The following is a 21,217-nucleotide window of genomic DNA, read 5'->3' on the forward strand; positions in this document are numbered from 1 at the left end:
CTCAGGGGTGCGTGCTCAGTCCCCTCCTGTACTCCCTGTTCACTCATGACTGCACGACTCCAACACCATCATTAAATTTGCAGAAGACACAACAGTGGTAGGCCTAGGCCTGATCACCGACAACGAAGAGACAGCATATAGGGAGGAGATCAGAGACCTGGCCGTGTGGTGCCAGAACAACAACCTCTCTCTCAACGTGATCAAGACAAAGGAGATGATTGTAGACTACAGGAAGAAGAGGACTGAGCACGCCCCCATTCTCATTGACGGGACTGCAGTGAAACAGGTTGAGAGCTTCAAGTTCCTTGGTGTCCACATCACCAACAAACGAATATGGTCCAAGACAGTCTTGAAGAGGGCACGACAAAACCTATTCCCCCTCAGAAGACTGAAAAGATTTGGCATGGGTTCTCAGATCCTCAAAAGGTTCTACAGCTGCACCATCGAGAGCATCCTGACTGGCTGCATCACTTCCTGGTATGGCAACTGCTTGGCCTCCGACTGCAAGGCACTACAGAGGGTAGTGCGAACGGCCCAGTACATCACCAGGGCTTCCTGCCATCCAGGACCTCTATACCAGGTGGTGTCAGAGGAAGGCCCTAAAAACTGAGTTGACCCCAATGCTTAGTATTCTCCCACACTGAGGTATTGAATTGGTTGAGATAAAATACACTCATTTTGATATACCAGACCCAAGGTCCTCTGATTACTGCTTTCTGCTCCTTTATGTCAAAGATACAGTACCATTCATCATGCCTGCTCTCTGCATATGCTTCAGGCTGTGTGTTATCTCCCTCCACAGCAAGTGTTCATTCATACAGACTTGGCACAATTTCATTACGTTATCAACACTCCGCCAAGGCCCTTTTCATCGGCACACCTGTTCATTACATTGTACCCTAAGCCCACTGTCATGTTCACAAAAGATCACAGGGGGGCAATTTCAGCACATTCAGCACAGCACTCCATTTGTAGCAAAGCGACAGGCACTGAGGGTGTGTGTGTGTGTGTGTGTGTGTGTGTCTGGGCTTGTTTTGGGCAGCATAGGTCCCATGTGAGGTCCAGAAGTGTCAGACAGGCAGCGAAAAACACAAGCTGCTCCAATCGATAATGTTTTTTGTCCATTTGAAAGCAAAATAGAAATGGACAGAGCAGCTGATACCTGACCAACATGTTCAGCTTTCTTGGAGAGTGAGATTTAGGCACGTTAAGTAAAGCTTTGAGCCAGAGCGGCCCACAGAGCAGGAGCCTAACGATATATTTAGTTTCTGTGTGAGGCATCTTGATGTACAAGTACACCCCCTGGACAGGAGGGTGTATGTCAAATTACCTCACATAGTCTCACAACACTAGTGTGGTAGGGTAATTAGATAGCAAGTACTAATTCGAAATTTCTCAGTAGGAAGTTATCAATTGAGCCAACATCTCTGACTGTGCAAGCACTCCTGATAAAGTATAGGCCGTACACCCTATGGCAAGAGCACATTCCCCTCTCTCAGCCTTAACCAAACAGGCTTTCTGAATTCACACGCTGAACAGCTGTTACTTTAAACATACATGTAAACACATATAATTATTCATATTCTACTGAAGAGCTTCAGCAGAGGGTGTGCTTTGAGTGGCTCCAAAGTAGCAATTTGTTGTTGTTGTTGTTGTTATTATTAGTAGTTGCTTTATCGTTTACCCTTTCATGTCTGTGAAGGTATATTTTTGGTTGCAAAAATGCCTATTTATATCAGTCCCCTCACCCCCATTACAGTTATTGCACATAAAACCATTGGTAGTCAATTATTCATCTCCTCATTATAACTAATAAAAAATACATCATCCAGGATTCAATTACATCTACAATTTCAGGGTAATCTAATCATTTTGATTGCAGACTTTCTATATTGATTGTGTGCCCTTATCAAATATCATAACACATTTCTATGCAACAAGTTTATATTCTTAGGTCTACAGTACATACGGAAACAGAAGTACTGTCTGAAAACAAAGCAGATTGTAAGACATGAATATCTCCAATAACTACAAAGAAACTTGCCGTAACCTGTCACATTACAAAAGTAAACAGAGATCAATGACAATGTTGTAGTTCGTGCTCGCCTGGTCCCAGATCTGTTTGTAATTTTGCCAACTCCATTGCTCATTGTCAAACCAAACCTTTGACATGACAATGAGTGACAAGGAGTTGGCATGATAGCACAAACAGACGACTGGCACTGGCTACCTCCATATTGCATCATATAACCTACCCTTTAGCTGTAACCTAGGCCATTCATTGTTATTTATTTTATTTAACCTTTATTTAACTAGGCAGGTCAGTTGAGAACAAATTCTTATTTACAATGACGGCCTACCAAAAGGCAAAAGTCCTCCTGCGGGGACTGGGGATTAAAATAATATATATATATATATATATATATATATATGACAAAACACACATCACGACAAGAGAGACAACACAACACTACATAATGAGAGACCTAAGACAACAACATAGCAAGGCAGCAACACATGACAACACAGCATGGTAGCAACACGACATGACAACAACATGGTAGAAAAACAACATGGTAGCAGCACTAAACATGGTACAAACATTATTGGGCACAGAAAACAGCACAAAGGGCAAGAAGGTAGAGACAACAATGCATCACGCAAAGCAGCCACAACTGTCAATAAGAGTGTTCATGATTGAGTCTTTGAATGAAGAGATTGAGATAAAACTGTCCAGTTTGAGTGTTTGTTGTAGCTCGTTCCAGTCGCTAGCTGCAGCGAACTGAAAAGACGAGCGACCCAGGGATGTGTATGCTTTAGGGACCTTTAACAGAATGTGACTGGCAGAATAGATGTTGTATGTGGAGGATGAGACCTGCAGTAGATATCTCAGATAGGGGGGAGTGAGGCCTAAGATGGTTTTATAAATAAGCATCAACCAGTTGGTCTTGCTATGGGTATACAGAGATGACCAGTTTACAGAGGAGTATAGAGTGCAGTGATGTGTCCTATAAGGAGCATTGGTGGTAAATCGGATGGCCAAACAGTAAAGAACATTTTGCCACTCAAGAGCATCCTTACCTGCTGATCTATAAATTATGTCTCCATAATCTAGCATGTGTAGGATGATCATCTGAATCAGGGTTAGTTTGGCAGCTGGGGTGGAAGAGGAGTGATTACGATAGAGGAAACCAAGTCTAGATTTAACTTTAGCCTGCAGCTTTGATATGTGCTGAGAGAAGGACAGTGTAGTGCCTAGCCATACTCCCAAGAACTTGTATGAGGTGACAACCTCAAGCTCTAAACCCTCAGAAGTAGTAATCACACCTGTGGGGAGAGGGGCATTCTTCTTACCAAACCACATGACCTTTGTTTTGGAGGTGTTCAGAACAAGGTTAAGGGTAGAGAAAGCTTGTTGGACACTAAAAAAGCTTTGTTGTAGAACATTTAACACAAAATCCGTGGAGGGGCCAGCTGAGTATAAGACTGTATCATCTGCATATAAATGGATGAGAGAGCTTCCTAATGCCTGAGCTATGTTGTTAATGTCAATTGAGAAGAGCATGGGGTCTAGGATTGAGCCTTGGGGTACTCCCTTGGTGACAGGCAGTGGCTGAGACAGCAGTTTTTTTTAAAACTTTATACACTGCACTGCACTCTTTGAGAGAGATATTTAGCAAGCCAGGCCAAGACCCCCTCAGAGACACCAATACTCCTTAGCCGGCCCACAAGAATGTAATGGTCTACCATATCAAAAGCTTTGACCAAGTCAATAAAAATAGCAGCACAACATTGCTTAGAATCAATGGCAATGGTGACATCATTGAGGACCTTTAAGGTTGCAGTGACACATCCATAACCTGAGCAGAAATCAGATTGCATACCAGAGAGAATACTATAGACATCAAGAAAGCCAGTCAGTTGCCAAGAGTGTGCAAGGCTGTCATCAAGGCAAAGGGTGGCTACTTTGAAGAATCTTAAATATAAAATATATTTTGTTTTGTTTAACACTTTTTTGGCTACTACATGATTTCACATGTGTTATTTCATAGTTTTGATGTCTTCACTATTATTCTACAATGTAGAAAATAGTCAAAATAAAGAAAAACCCTTGAATGAGTAGGTGTGTCCAAACTTTGGACTGGTACTGTAAATCTGAGACACTCCATTTAGTATGATATGTTATATTTCATATGGTATGTATTAATTTGTGGATGTCCATCACCCATTTCGTAACAAATGCTACAAATTACAATTCGTATGATATGTTACGAATTTTCAAAACGCATGATATGTTATGAATTCTAGCTAGGTGGCTAACGTTAGCGAGCTGGTTAGCTAGGCTAGGGGTTAGGGTTACGTTTAGGAGTTAGGTTAAAGAGTTAAGGTTAGGGTTAGCTAAAAGGCTTAAGGTTAGGGGAATGGTTAGCTAACATGCTAAGTAGTTGCAAAGTAGCTAAAAAGTAGTAAGTAGTTGAAAAGTGGCTAATTAGCGAAATGCTAAAGTTGTCCGTGATGAGATTCAAACTTGCAACCTTTGGGTTGCTAGACGTTCGTGTTATGCGCACACCCATACACCCCGGCCTATGAAACCATACCCAACATAACATATCATACTCATTTGAGTGTCCAGATTTACATTTACTATGTTACGTCTAGTTTATGAGACCAGGCTGTTGATATAGATCTCCCTCATACATTATCAGTATGTCCTCAGAGGGTCCTCACCAATGGACCAGTAGTGTTCTCGTTCCCTAGGGGCCTGCCTGCCTGGTCCTGATATCCTTTCAGTTCTCAACTCCCATTTTCCATGGGCCTATTCATATCAGCTAAAACCTATTGAGTTGGAAACATCACTCAATGTAAATCATGCAGTATAATTGCTATATTAATTGCGGGCCGAACAGGCTCCCATTAACATCGACGGGGCTGTAGTGGAGCGGGTCGAGAGTTTTAAGTTCCTTGGTGTCCACATCGCCAACGAACTATCATGGTCCAAACACACCAAGATAGTCATGAAGACGGCACGACAACACCTTTTCCCCCTCAGGTGACTGAAAAGATTTGGAATGGGTCTCCAGATCCTCAAAAAGTTCTACAGCTGCACCATCGAGAGAATCCTGACCGGTTGCATCCCCGCCTGGTATGGTAAAGCGCTACAGAGGGTAGTGCGAACGGCCCAGTACATCACTAGGGCCAAGCTTCCTGCCATCCAGGACCTATATACTAGGCGGTGTCAGAGGAAAGCCCCCAAAATTGTCAAAGACTCCAGTCACCAGTCACATAGACTGTTTTCTCTGCTACTGCACGGCAAGCGGTACCGGTACGCCTAAGTCTAGGACCAAAAGGCTCCTTAACAGCTTCTACCACCAAGCCATAAGACTGCTGAACAATTAATCAAATGGCCAGCGGATTATTTACAATGACACCCCCCCATTAGTTTTTTACACTGCTTCTACTTGCTGTTTATTATCTCTGCATTGTCACTTCACGCCTACCTACATGTGCAAATTACCTCAACTAACATGTTCCCTGCACATTGACTCTGTATCGGTACCCCCCTGTATAGCTTCCTTATTGTTATTTTATTGTTACTTTTTTATATATTTTTTACTTTAGTTTATTTGGTAAATATTTTCTTAATTCTCTATTGAACTGTACTGTTGGTTAAGGGCTTGTAAGTAAGGTCTACACTTGTTGTATTCAGTGCATGTGAAAAAGAAAGTTTGATTTGATATTGCCTGGTGAATTTTTATGAGAACGCTCAACTGCTTCTAGCAAAAGGTGCCCCCTAGTGTTTGCGTGCGTTTCATTCAAGTGCAACTCACTGACAACCTTGATATTTGTAAGGAGACGACAACCAAAGCATCCAAGTGTCTGTAATAACTGACAGAACGATATTTTATGAGTTCTCCCGATAAACTCGCAACGTCCGGATTTAGAACAATGAGATCAGTGCACTCCTATGTGCAGAGCTAATGTTGCGGATTATTCGAAGGTTCTGCAGACCCTCAGTGGAAAATCTTCAATTCGCAAATGTAAGGACACCTGATGAACGGTTCAGCGCGGTTCAACGCCGGAAATTGCGCTCAAAAACCTACTAGCTCGTTGAGGACTACCAACGTTCAACGAGACAGATTTCTTCATTTACATCAAGAATTTGAAATGATGACGCTCCAAAAGAGTTTGGAAAAACGATATACGGTAAGCGATGCGTTGCGCACAAAACTTACCAACACTTCTTATTAATGAGCACACTATACCTTTGAAATCAGGATGTTGTAGTCAGACTGTAGTCTTATCAGTCACAGTTATCTGTATAGGTAAATGTTGCCTTTTTTGTTATCGACTACTCGATTACGTTTAGAATAGCTGCATCTGGTTTCTTTTTAAATGTTAATTGTGGCGAAATTATCAGTGAAAATTACCTGTCTATGATCCAGCAAAAAAACGAAATTAAAATAATAAGGTATATCTGACATCTTTAGATATTATCTGGCTTACTGTTTTGGAATGACTTGTTAATTAACTTCGAAGAACAAATTCATTTAGTATTTTCTCCTTCAGGGAATGTATGTTTTATTTAGGTTTATGTTTAACGGTTTTAATATAATAAAAGGGATCAAGGGTGTATCTTTCGAGAAAAACCAAAATCTAAGATGAATGTGTTTTAATTGGACGATGCTCAACAGAATGCATGGGAAATCTCTTATCGTTCATAAAATTATGATTGTCCTTTTCATTGATGCGTAGGCCAATAGCCAATCATTGAAAAATTAGGCTATAGGCTTCAGGCTGTCTAGGACATTTAAAATACATTATTTCCCATTCCTTTATTGAATCTTATGTGAATGTATGATAACGTATCCAATAGAAATCGACTGATTCGTCCATATGTTTAACATAAAGTCCCCATCCCATACTTTATCCATGAGGGCTAATGAATAAAATGTCGATTTGGAACTTAAACAGCTTCCTCCTTTAACTCGAAAAGTGAGTAAATGGAAATTGCAAAGTGGTGTATTACGGACTGAAATGACACAATGGGGAATTATGTAGGAGAGACCGTGCCAGCCATGGACTGCTGCACATCATTTTGTCAAGTTCGTAGTTCGTAATGGAGTGTGTGTGAGCGCGTACTGGTATCTGTGAGCTCCAAAGCTTGGAGTGGGGGTTGGGGGTAGGAGTCGTAGCCTCTTCCATCCTTCTTTTGAGATCACCATTAAATGCGTTTGCACTCTGTCCTATAGATGATCCAAACAAAGGTTACATGTGACAGGAAAGATAACACAAATGTGTGGATCTTTGAATAGACAGATGGCTCTGGCCCCAATAATTAAACTTTACTAGCACTGGAAAAAGCACAGGAAAGAGAATAGGCATATGGCTATGGTAATACTTTACTAGCACACCAGGAACTTTTCACTGGGGTAGCTAATACAATCTTTGTACTAATACAATCTTTCTTTGGGGTGCTAATGCTAAAAATATTCTTAAGGGTGCTTCAGCACCTTCAAGCCCGTCCCTGTGTAACAGTGTAGGTTCCGTCCCTCTTTTCGCCCCAACCTGGGCTCGACCCTTGCACACATCAACAACTGACACCCACAAAGCATCGTTACCCATCGCGCCACAAAAGCCACAGCCCTTGCAACACAAGGGGAAACCCTACTTCAAGTCTCAGAGCGAGTGACGTCACTGATTGAAACGCTATTAGCGCGCACCACCGCTAACTAACTAGCCATTTCACATCGGTTACACCTGGAGCCGCCCATGGTTACTAGATGAACACAGATACACTCTAAGATGAGGGCATTCAGGCACTGGGAGGGCTTCGTCTCTTTTCATGAATCACCCTACATTTAGAATTAGATTGTGCTTAGCCTTACATACATGATAGGAAAGTATTATGTCCTCTTTTCACATAAATCACATAATGTTGTATTTTCTGTCTGGATAATTAGGATAAATCATTAGTAACACCTACAGGTGTAGTATCTTACTTTTCTGTGTGCCTTCCTCCGGCACCATTTCGAGTACATGTCCTGGATGGGAGGGAGCACGGTCCCAGTGATTCACGGCCCGCTGGAGGGCCTTGAGGTCATGAAAGGAGCAATTCCCACGTCAGGCTGTGATGCAATCGGTCAGGACACTCTCTTGATGATGGAGTTGGTGTCATGCAAAGCCACGCAGTTGTAGGTGAACAGTGAGTACAGCTGAGGACTGAGGACACACCCCTGGGGTGCCCCTGTGTTAAGAGTCAGTGTGGAGAAGGTGTTGTTGCCAATCCTCACAGCCTGTGGTCTGCCATCAGGAAGACCAGGATTCAGTTACAGAGTGTGGTATCCAGACCCAGGGCTCTGAGCTTGGTGTCGAACTTGGAGAGAACAATAGTGTTTAATGCTGAACTGTAGTCATTGAACAGCATTCTCACATAGGTGTTCCTCTTGTCCAGATGTGTTATGGCCGTGTGAATAGCGATCAAAATGGCAACTACCGTGAATCTGTTGGAGCGGTAGGCAAATTGTAGTGGGTCCAGTGTGCCTGGCATGCTGGCATTGATGTGGGCCATGACCAGCCCTTCGAAGTACTTCATGATGATCGAGGTGAGCCCGACGGGGCAATAGTCATTTCCGCATGTCACCTTGTTTTTCGACAATTTACCTGTCTAACATCAGCTTGCTTGCACTGAGGTGGGAGGGGTGGGGTGCGTCCTTAAAAACAAAACAATTTCATGCAGCACTAATAGGACGTTTTAAGACCCACGAAAAGCAGGTCTAAACGGAAATAATATTGGTATGGATTTTTAGAGCGGAAGCACAGCCTATCCAGCTGTGATGCACAGTGCCCATAAAAGAGAGATGTGCCTTTTGTGCCGGTGAATCTCGTATTTAGAAACATAAAACAATTATTGTTTCTCCTCATTCCCGTATCACAGCAAATCCAAATAATCCAACATCCACACAAACAAACAGAGCTTGATTATGTATTCATGTCTGTAATTCTTATGCTCTACAGTTTAGGTTCTGCTATTCTGGCAGGGTGGGGATGTCTGCAATGACAAAAAACTATAACAAAAACAAGGAGATCAGGGGTATAAGTATTAGATCAATGTCTTAGTGCTGCTGTGTGGCTGATTTCCCATTATGATCAAATGTTATTACATTTTAGGAGCGGGAAGTCTTACCACCAGCCAAATTTATAACAGATAAGAGTTTAGTGCACTACTTTTGACCAGAACCCTATGGGCCGTGGTCAAAAGTAGTGCACTACAGAATATAGGGAATAGAATGCCATTTGGAATGCAACCAGAGAGTTCTAATTGAGTAAAGTGAAACTTTCAATACTCATTCATTCTCTCCCAGGGAGGGACATTACACCTCTAACAGGCATTGAAGGCAATGAATAAAAAGTCTAATCTCAAAAACATTGTTCAAAACAACTTTGACAGTGCATTTACAGTATAGTGACATTACTGCCTGGCGTTTGGAAGATAATCAAAACAGGAGTTTATATCAAAGCATTCTGAGGATTGTTATCCGGCTGGGTTGTGTTAAAAGTCCTACTCAAGTCTCTTTTTCAGCTCATTTATCACCTGATTTACTTAAAGTTCCAATACAGTGGTATTTATCTCAACATCAAATCATTTCTGGGTAACAATTAAGTACCTTACTGTGAAAGTTTTCAATTAAAATGGCTAGGACTGTCTGGGAGTAGTCTGAGTTGAGAGGGGAAAACTGAAAACCAGCTGTTATTTGCAAAGAGGTTTGGAACTATCTTTCTTGGTCTAGTTACTAAGGCCAAAACTCCATCCCACCAAAACAGACTGAGATTTCAGGCAGTCTTTTCAAACAGCTCTTACAATAAAATGGCATGATCATCATTTTCACAATTTCACAGTATTATTCCAACCTCATAGTGTGGAAATATACACTACATGGCCAAAAGTATGTGGACATGCCTTCAAATGAGTGGATTCGGCTATTTCAGCAACACCCGTTGCTGACAGGTGTATAACATTGAGCACACAGCCATGCAATCTCCATAAACAAACATTGGCAGTAGAATGGCCCGTACTGAAAAGCTCAGTGACTTTCAACGTGGCACCGTCATGGGATGCCACCTTTCCAGCAAGTCAGTTTGTCAAATTTCTGCCCTGCTAGAGCTTCCCCGGTCAACTGTAAGTGCTGTTATTGTGATGTGGAAACGTCTAGGAGCAACAACGGCTCAGCCGTGAAGTGGTAGGCCACACAAGCTCACAGAACAGGACCACCGCGTGCTGAAGTGAGTAGTGCGTAAAAATCGTCTGTCTTCGGTTGCAACACTCACTACCGAGTTCCAAACTGCCTCTGGAAGCAACGTCAGCACAAGAACTGTAAGTCGGGAACTTCATGAAATGGGTTTCTTTGGCCGAGCAGCCACACACAAGCCTAAGAGCACTGAGCGCAATGCCAAGTGTCGGCTGGAGTGGTGTTAAGCTCGCCGCCATTGAACTCTGGAGCAGTGGAAACATGTTCTCTGGAGTGATGAATCACGCTTCACCATCTGGCAGTCCAACGGATGAATCTGGGGTTGGTGGATGCCAGGAGAACGGTACCTGCCCGAATGCATAGTGCCAACTATAAAGTTTGGTGGAGGAGGAATAATTGTCTGGGTGTCACGCCCTGACCTGAGAGAGCCTTTTTATGTCTCTATTTAGGTTTGGTCAGGGTGTGATTTGGGTGGGCATTCTATGTCTGTATTTCTATGTTGGGGATTGCTTTGTTTTGGCCGGGTATGGCTCCCAATCAGGAACAGCTGTACATCGTTGTTGCTAATTGGGAGTCATACTTAGGCAGCATGTTTTTCCTTTGGGTTTTGTGGGTAGATGTTTTCTGTTTAGTGTGTTAGGATACCTGACAGGACTGTTTGGCTGTCGTCTTTTGTTTATTTGTTAAGTGTTCTCTTTTTTCAATTAAATTACGAAGATGAGCACTAACCACACTGCGCCTTGGTCTACTACTTCAGACAGCCGTTACACTGGGGCTATTTTTCATGGTTTGGGTTAGGCCCCTTAGTTCAAGGGAAGGGAAATCTTAATGCTACAGCATACAATTACATTCAAGACAACTCTGTGCTTTCAACTTTATGGCAACATTTTGGGGAAGGCCCTTTCCTGTTTCAGAATGGTCAATGCCCCGTGCACAAAGCGAGGTCCATACAGAAATGGTTTGTCGAGATAGGTCTGGAAGAACTTGACTGGCCTGCACACATCTCTGACCTTAACCCCATTGAACACTTTCGGGATGAATTGGAACGCCGACTGAGAGCCAGCCTAATTGCCCAGCATCAGTGCCTCACTAATGCTCTTGTGGCTGAATGGAAGCAAGTCCTCGTAGCAATGATCCAACATCTAGAGGAAAACCTTCCCAGAAGAGTGGAGGCTGTTATAGCAGCAAAGGGGGGACCAACTCCATATTAATGTGTAAATAAAACACAGAAAAATCACGTTTTTGACTGCATTGGGCCTTTATCAAAAGGTACATCTCAATAGGTGGTCCAAGTATCCTCATGTGACAAATGTGTGTGTAAAAATAATCACTGGAGGACGTTTTTAAAGATCCACCAAACATGCCGATTGGCTTGTGTGTTTTTAGAGAGCAATCACCGCAGCTGTTCAACCCATGTTAGTGGGGAAATGGACATCGTCAAATCAAAAACCAACATCCATGTGTTACCCCTTGTGACACATGGATGTTCCAAATTCAGTTTTAGACGAGACTAACTTTATGATCAAAATTATCCAATTTACACTTTGTAGTCAATTTTGAACTAGAGTAAATGTTTCGGACTCATACCGATGCCAATGTCGTTTTCAAAGGCAGTCACTCTTTAAAGCAGAGAAAAGACATGGAAGTGGCAGATGGGATTTCAGGACATGGACAGTACCCCCTGCTGGTTGACCATCTGTTCCTCCACAGCAAGATTTACATCACAACTTTGATATGGTGACATTAAGAAAAGTTAAACTCAAAAAGTTTAAACCAAAACATTCTGAGGATTGTTATCTGGCTGGCTGGGTTTATGTGTGTTTAAATCTGAGTTGGCCCTCAAAGCTCATCACTAAGCTAAGGACCCTGGGACTAAACACCTCCCTCTGCAACTGGATCCTGGACTTCCTGACAGGCCTCCCCCAGGTGTTAAGGGTAGTTAACAACACATCCGCCAAGCTGATCCTCAACACGAGGGGGTGTGTGCTCAGTCCCCTCCTGTACTCCCTGTTCACCCACGACTACATGGCCAGGCACGACTCCAACACCATCATTAAGTTTGCTGATGAAACAACAATGGTAGGCCTGATCACCGACAACGATGAGACAGCCTATAGGAAGGAGGTCAGAGACCTGACTGTGTGGTGCAAGGACAATAACCTCTCCCTCAACGTGATCAAGACAAAGGAGATGATTGTGGACTACAGGAAAAGGAGGACCGAGCACGCCCCCATTCTCATCGACGGGGCTGTAGTGGAGCATGTTGAGAGCTTCAAGTTCCTTGGCGTCCACATCACCGACAAACTAACATGATCCAAGCACACCAAGACAGTCGTGAAGAGGGCACGGCAAAACCTATTCCCCCTCAGGAGACTGAAAAGATTTGGCATGGGTCCTCAGATCCTGAAAAGGTTTTACAGCTGCACCATCGAGAGCATCTTGACGGGTTGCATCACTGCCTGGTACGGCAACTGCTCGGCCTCCGACCGCAAGGCACTACAGAGGGTAGTGCGCACGGCCCAGTACGGGGCCAAGCTTCCTGCCATCCAGGATCTCTATACCAGGCGGTGTCAGAGGAAGGCTGTAAAAATTGTCAAAGACTCCAGCCATCCTAGTCATAGACTGTTCTCTCTGCTACCGCACAGGAAGCGGTACCGGAGAGTCAAGTCTAGGTCCAAGAGGCTTCTAAACAGCTTCTACCCCCAAGCCATAAGACTCCTGAACAACTAATCAAATGGCTACCCAGACTATTTGCATTGCAAATGCCCTTGTTTTTAAAAGAAAAGCAATTTTTTTTTGTCCATTAAAATAACATCAAATTGATCAGAAATACAGTGTAGACATTGTTAAATGGGTGATTTTTTTATTTTTATTGAATATCTACATAGGCGTTGAGGCCCATTATCAGCAACCATCACTCCTGTGTTCCAATGGCACATTGTGTTAGCTAATCCAAGTTTATAATTTTAAAAGGCGAATTGATCATTAGAAAACCCTTTTGCAATTATGTTAGCACAGCTGAAAACGGTTGTTCTGATTTAAAGAAGCAATAAAACTAGCCTTCTTTAGACTATAATCTAGACTATAATCTGCCATTTCCACCTACATTAGTAATTTACAACATTAACAATGTCTACACTGTATTTCTAATCAATTTGATGTTATTTTAAAGGACAAAAAATTTGCTTTTCTTTCAGAAACATTTCTAAGTGACCCCAAACTTTTGAACGGTAGTGTACATAATTACCTGAAATACCTCAACACCGGTGCCCCCGCACATTGACACATTGACTCTGTACTGGTACCCCCTGTATACAGCCCCACTATTGTTATTTACTGCTGCTCTTTAATTATTTGTTATTCTTATCTCTTACTTTTTTTTTTAGGTATTTTCTTAAAACTGCATTGTTGGTTAAGGGCTTGTAAGTATGCATTTCACTGTAAGGTCTGCACCTGTTGTATTCGGCGCATGTGACAAATACAATTTTATTTTATTTCACATAGTACTGTAGACTTGTTGGACCCTGGAAATTACAAGATGCTCTCTGCCCCAACTTTGACAGTGCATTCATATGGTGACATTACTACCTGATGTTTTGATGACAAACTAAACTATTATGATCAGAAACAGGAGTTTAAACCAAAGCATTTGAAGATTGTGATCTGGGATGTGTTTAAATTAGAGCCATGGCAGTGGCATCATTGTGATTTCAGCACCATGGATAGCACTCCATATACCATGTCTGTCCCACTCTCCATCCCACCAAGATTTACATCCTGAAAGCAACTGTCAATCAATGTCTGTGTGAAAGACTAGGTGAATGTGGGGACAGAGGCCCCTGCATTGATCAATGTCCTCCTTCTTACACAGTAATATATTGTTCCTGGGGTTCCATCTTAAATGCGCACAGCTGGTTGTTATTACCTGTTCTTGCTACCTTGAGAAAATATGATGTTTCCATTCATGGTCTCGTGGTTCAGGAGTGAATTATAGGCCAATTGTTTGTCAGACATTTATTTATTTTTTGTGTTTAAGGCGGTCACATTTAATTTGTTGCTTCTCTGGGTGGGTACATCAGTTGCGTTTAAACTGGACATGAATTGTGTTCTTGACAAATAGAAGTGTCATCCCTCCATACACAGCCTTTCAGAAACTTTAAGAGTCCCAAAATACCACCTATTCTTCCTCTACCAAAGCCAAGAATAGTTTAACCAGTTTTCCCCATAAATATATGATCTCTCCCCTGTCCATTTGTATCTGTCGTGCAGAGTTGCCCCCTCGCCATGGTCCATCATATTCAGAGCCTGTTTCTGTGTCTCAAATGGCACTCTATTCCCTATGTAGTGTACTTTTGATTTGCCATTTGGGAAGCACAATGTGTCTCAACTCCCTAATGGTCAAAATGCATTCCAGAGCAGGAGGCTAGTGGGTGGAATAGAGGTGCAAGTAATATGCCTGGATGTCATAACGTATCTAATTGGATATGAAATGGAAATGGAGATACATTTGACCTCTCCCTTCACCTACAGGTGTGGGATCTTAATTTGACCAGTTTCTCACAGCAGGAAAATAATCCTGCAGCAACAGGAAATGTGGATTATAATGAATGGAAATCAATTAATTTGATACATTTTTAGTTGGGGTAAATCATGTCTGTAATTTTTAAGTGGAAAATACAAACTTTACTGCAACAGCAGGGTGATCAAATTAAGATCCTACGCCTGTATCATTTTTCCATTTCTATTTCCTGTCATCTCTTTGCTCCAGGCTGTTATTTGTTCCACTCATCAGGTACCCCTGTCTATCACTATTAATGTCCCCTTTTCCAACAGCAGGCTTAGCAAAGAGATCATTAACGTGTTTGAATGATTGAATCGGATCATTATTGGCTACAGTGTATGTTGATGATGCATTGTTCGCCCACAACTTGTGATACAGAGCCACAGGGACCTGGCAGTTTTATAATAATGCAAGATCACCATTGCAATCTCCACTCCTGAAAGGTCATCCATTTCCCTGGTGAGATGATAGCTGAGTAATAGCATCATTTGCCGACTTCCTGAGTGTGATTTGCCTGGCTCCGTACAAAATGAAGCACAGTCAGCACAGTCAGCATAGTCAGCACAGTCAGCATAGTCAGCACAGTCAGCATAGTCAGTGAGTGATTTAGATGTCGTCCATCAGTCTTCTACCTCGAATGTGCCAAAGCTGTAAAAGAAAGTGTCTACATCCCAAATGGCACCCTATTCCCTATGTAGTGCACTATTTTTGACCAAAGCCCTATGGGGAATAGGGTGCCATTTGGGACGTAGACAGTGTGTTCTATCACAACCTGGTCTCTGGGCAATTCATAGGATTTGGTAGGTAAATGTATTCCCTCCATTTAGTATGATATATTACGTTAGGTTACATTATGAATGGAATAGCGGTCATACAATATCATACGAATTGAAGGATGTATAGTATCACACGCCTTACCTAGTCGAACAATATCATACGAATTGGATGACGTAACTTATCATACGTTGGCAGAGGTATAGTAGAGGACGTATAGTTTTATACGTCTTTCTCTGAGACCAGGTTACTTGTTGCGTTGTAACAAATTTACGTTGGTGGTTAGGAGAACTAAAACCACAAAGGTTAGGAGAATTAGGTTAAGGTTAGGAAAAGGATTAGGGGAAGGGTTAGCAAAAATGCAACAGTTCTTCCCGATGCGACTCGAACACGCAACCTTTGGATTGCTAGGCAGTCACTGTATACACCCCCCACCCCCCTTTCAGCTTCTGTTTTAGCCCAGTAGACAGGTCATAGACTTGGGTTAGCATAGGTCATGTGAAAGAGATATGTGCCTTTGGAGTTTTTATTTACTTCCTTCCCAGTAGAAATGAATGGGGCATCTGAGTTCAAAGCAGAGTTATTTCAGTCACTGAAGCAGAGTTTTGCATTAGATTTGAGAGGGACTTGGTGCTCTTCAGAGGGATGACTAAATGCTTTTTTAATTCTCAATTAAATCCCATGTTTAATGACCGCCTTGCAGCAACTTTGCTTGAATCAGAGAGGGAAATACTCCAAAGGGGGAAAATGATTGTTTGGCGTATGAGAACCTTTTGATGTTTGACAGTCTCAAAGCCCCACGGATTCTATTTCAATACAAAGTGATGGGAGTGTTTGAGACATGCTTTCATTTCCCCGGGGAGGTAAAGTATAGTAAAGCAAGGGGTGTTCAAATGGCATTATATCATAACTAGGTCAATGAGAGGAAATGGGTCACTTTATTCTCTAGTACACACTACAACAACACACAGAGTGAAGGAGTGTTATGTTCAATTGAGTTATATCTTTATTGTGCCAATATGCAATTATGCATTCTCAAGAAATATGAAAAGCATTTTCAGGAAGTGGTTGCTGGTTGTTGTGTAAAGATCCTTGCGACATGGGGGTGTGCATTATCATGCTGAAACATGAGGTGATGGAGGCGGATGAATGGCACGACAATGGGCCTCAGGATCTCGTTGTATCTAATTGCCATCGATTACGATGCCGAACTGCGGTCAGGTCAAGACCCTCGTGAGGACAACGAGCACACAGATAAGCTTCCCTGAGACTGTTTTTGACAGAAATTTCTGACAGAAATTCTTTGCTTGTGCAAACCCACAGTTCATCAGCTGTCTGGGTGGCTGGTCTCAGACGATCCCGCAGGTGAAGAAGCCGGACGTGGAGGTCCTGGCCTGGTCGTTATACGTGGTCTGCGGTTTTGAGGCCAGTTGGACGTCCTGCCAAATTCCCTAAATGACGTTGGAGGCGTCTTATGGTAGAGAAATGAACATTAAATTCTCTGGCAACAGCTCTGGTGGACATTCCTGCAGTTAGCATGCCAATTGCACGCTCCCTCAAAACTTAAGACATTTGTGGCATTGTGTTGTGTGACAAAACTGCACATTTTAGAGTGGCCTTTTATTGTGCCCAGCACAAGGTGCACCTCTGTCATGATCATGCTGTTTAATCAGCTTCTTGGCAAATGAGAAATGCCCACTAACAGGGATGTAAACAAATTTGAGAGAAATAAGCTTTTTGTATTGAACATTTTTTGGATCTTTTATTTCCATGAATCATGGAACCAACACTTGTACATGTTGTGTTTATATTTTTTGTTCAGTGTATTTTGAGTCATACTTTAATAAAATATCAGGCTCCCAGGAATGTCTTTAAAGACATGGATAAAAGCAAAATGTGCTGTCTCTTTGCTCTGCTCTACCATGGTATGACAGTGGTGTGCTGAGACCTTTTTCCTCAGCGGAAATGGCCTTTCAAATGCCAGACTGAGTGGTTACATGAAAAGGCTCTGAGGGGGAGGCAGTAGGATGTATTGCACACACACCTCTGTATTCTCCCAGAGAATGCTTGACAGGTTAAGCCTGTGATGACACCTTCGGATGAGCGGAAAGCATTTTTGAAAGGTACTGTATTCTTTGAAAAGCAACTTTCAGGCCTCTGCACACCTCCGATGTTGACTAAATGGTAATACGAACTAAGGCATGTTTTACTGGTACTTCCAAAGTAAGTTAGATTATATTTTTCAAACAGAGATGTATTATGAATTCAAAGTTCTTTTTTTTCTCTCCACTCTCCTTTCCCTCTACTCCCACCAAGTGGATAGTCTTAGTAACTAGTTACATTCCGTTTTACTGGCTCATGCAAATCATTATCAGCAGGGTACAAGACTGAGGATTTTGCTTATTCTCAGTCTGAAACCCAGGCTAAATCAAATCAAGAACTAAGGCTATCTTCTGTATACCACCCATATCTTGTCACAACACAACTGATTGGCTCAAAAGCATTAAGAAGGAAATAAATTCCACAAATTAACAAGGCACACATGTTAACTGAAATGCATTCCAGGTGACTACCTCATGAAGCTGGTTGAGAGAATGCCAAGAGTGTGCAAAGTTGTCATCAAGGCAAAGGGTGGCTACTTTGAAGAATCAATATAAAATATATTTTGATTTGTTTAACACTTTTTTGGTTACTACATGATTCCATATGTGTTATGTCATAGTTTTGATGTCTTCACTATTATTCTACAATGTAGAAAATAGTCAAAATAAAGAAAAACCCTGGAATGAGTAGGTGTGTCCAAACGTTTAACTGGTACTGTACATGTCTTTAGTATTTTACAGATAGAAATATCCAAAAAGTATAAATTAACAATCTGCTCTATACAATTCCGGTCATGGTATGTCTTTCCAATATGAAACCAAAATATTTAGGCTGACTTTATGTCCAGTGTCCAGAAAAATGTATTTGCGTTACATGCAAATATGTGCATATTTAATGAGATATTGCCTCATTTGGATATTTTTAGACAATATTTCAGAAAAGTTGTAACACAAAATAGTAATATATTGCTATATATATATATATATATATATATATATATATATTCAACTGGTAAAAGTTAATTGTTATATGACTAAGGGGGAAAAATTACCCTATTAGGGTGTGGTGCCTCACCTTAAGTTCTCATTGTTATTTTACAACTGTATCAGTCTATGACCTTAGTTGCTCTGCTTCATGTTGAGTTAGACAGACAGAAGGCCAGGACTAATTTGCACATGCCTAATTCACACCATGCCCTGGCTTGGCCAACCTGTCATGTTTATATTGACTCAGCTGAGGTGTGCGTTATGAGGTGCACTAAGGGGCAGTAGTGAACCATGTCCATGCTGACAGCTACCATTGAAATGTTCTGTCTACCTGGTCTAGCTAAGGTCTGCGTCCTAAATAGCACCATATTCCCTACATAGTACCATGGGGCTCTGGTCAGAAGTGGTGCACGATGTACGGAATAGGGTGCCACTTGGGATACAGTGTCCTTCAGCAGTCTCATGCCTGCTTGCAGATATAAAGCCCGATATTTCTTCCTCTCAGAGAGGATGAGAGACATTGTATTAGATAGATAAGCCTTAGAGCGATATGCCTCTTTTAGACTTGCCCCATTGCTACATTCACTCACTGTAACATAGATTATTCTCTTTATTCTCTGTCTCAACAGTTTGCGCCTTATTAACGTTTTGTAAGAAGCAATTACTTTCTCCGATTGTATGGTATTTTATGTTGGATAGAATTGGAAATCTGGTACAGTAAAATATCTTTATATGTCAGTGAAGTAATGGAGGGTCAAATGAATGTTTTATGGAACAGCATTTAATTACAGACAAACAAAAAAAATGCTGTGATAATTAGCAGTGTGGCCTCTAATTGAGGAATTCTCCCTTCTGTTTTATAACTACTCTCTGTGTTAAGTGGCTTTTCATCTCCCAAATGACATTGCTCAATTACTGCTGTGGGCTGCACTATTTCACCTTGATTGTCAGTCATTATCCTATTTTATAGCAACCCCCAATAACCAAGGGTGGTGCCTTCGATTCGAAAGGCAGGTGAAAAATACAAATACTACTTTAATGTTTGCCAGAGCAAAGAAACTTTGTGCCTTCTATTGTGTAGCAGTTATTACAAAATATATACAATATATAATGATGTCTAGTGTACTTGTTAGAATTCTTATAAAGTATCATACTGAAAAATACATTTTCACCAAGGTCTCTGTGATAGTGTAAAATATTTGTTCTGAAATAATATTTATGCACTTTTTGGTGTGTTACAGACTGACCTTTGACCCATAGTGTGGATCATCCTATCCTTGGGAGAGATTGTATCCAGCAGAAGGGGGAGATCTGGCCCTGTCTGGAGATGGAGATGGAGAGGTACCATGGGGACAGCTCCACAGGGCCCAACATCACCAACAGCACAGGAGCCCCAGCCAGCGCTCTCCCAGCGGTGCTGGTTACAGACAGGATGGTGGTGCTGGTAGTTCTGCTGGGGCTCCTCACCCTCCTCACTGCGCTGGTCAACGGTGCCGTCATCACAGCCATCTGCACCACCAAGAAGCTCCACCTACCTGCCAACTACCTCATCTGCTCGCTGGCGTTCACTGACTTTCTGGTGGCTATCCTGGTGATGCCAGTCAGCATCCTCTACATCGCCACGGACACCTGGTCGTTGGGCCAGGTGGTGTGTGAGGCCTGGCTGAGCGTGGACATGACCTGCTGCACCTGCTCCATCCTGCACCTGTGTGTCATAGCGCTGGACCGCTACTGGGCTATCACCAAGGCCATTGAGTACGCCCGCAAGAGGTCAGCCCGCCGGGCAGCTGTCATGGTGGGCATCATCTGGGTCATCTCAGTCTTCATATCTATACCGCCCCTCTTCTGGAGACACAGGCCCGGTAGCCATGGCCCAAAACAGTGCATCATAGAGCACAACCATGTGGGCTACACCATTTACTCCACTTTTGGGGCATTTTACATCCCCATGACCCTTATTCTCATATTGTACTATAGGATTTACAATGCCGCAAAGACACTTTACCAAAAACGGGTCTCGTCGCGGCACCTGAGCAGCCAGAACTCTCTAAACCACTGCCGTGTGGCACACACCTTCTGCGTATCGGACCTGTCCACCTCAGACCCCACTCTGGAGTTTGACAGGCTCAATGTCACCATGCGTATCCCTTCATTTGAGACAGAGATGGAGGCGGCAGATGAGAGGCACCAGATCTGTACCTCCAGGGAGAGGAAGGCAGCACGTATCCTGGGCCTCATCCTTGGGGCTTTTATCCTCTGCTGGATGCCTTTCTTTCTGAAGGAGCTTCTTGTAGGCTTACAGGTCATAACTGCCTCCCCACATGTATCTGACTTCTTAACCTGGCTGGGCTACATCAACTCACTCATTAACCCTCTCCTTTACACCAGCTTTAATGAGGATTTTAAGTTGGCCTTTAAGAAACTGCTCAGACGAAAGGAGCATGCATAGGTTTGCAGGCCCAGGTTGAACGTACAGTATTGTCCCATCAGAGAATGTATTAGGGAAAGTTACATGCAGTGTGTCCATTGGCTATATGACTTGTGTG

The 21,217-nt window shown here is 42.5% G+C and overlaps 1 protein-coding gene across 1 annotated transcript; it reads left to right on the forward strand.

The window, feature by feature from the left end:
* The first annotated feature begins 5,720 nt into the window (after nt 1-5,720).
* On the forward strand, nt 5,721-21,217 carry LOC106607907 (5-hydroxytryptamine receptor 1E). The gene is made up of 2 exons (XM_014205387.2): nt 5,721-6,204; nt 19,913-21,217. The coding sequence occupies exon 2, from the start codon at nt 19,999-20,001 to the stop codon at nt 21,118-21,120; it is 1,122 nt and encodes a 373-aa protein (XP_014060862.1). The 5' UTR covers nt 5,721-6,204; nt 19,913-19,998; the 3' UTR covers nt 21,121-21,217.

This window comes from Salmo salar, chromosome ssa06 (assembly GCF_905237065.1).
Source record: "Salmo salar chromosome ssa06, Ssal_v3.1, whole genome shotgun sequence".
NCBI lineage: Eukaryota > Metazoa > Chordata > Actinopteri > Salmoniformes > Salmonidae > Salmo > Salmo salar.

Excerpts from the sequence above, each read along its gene's own strand:
- LOC106607907 (XM_014205387.2), top strand. The coding sequence starts at position 19,999 with ATGGAGATGGAGAGGTACCATGGGGACAGCTCCACAGGGCCCAACATC.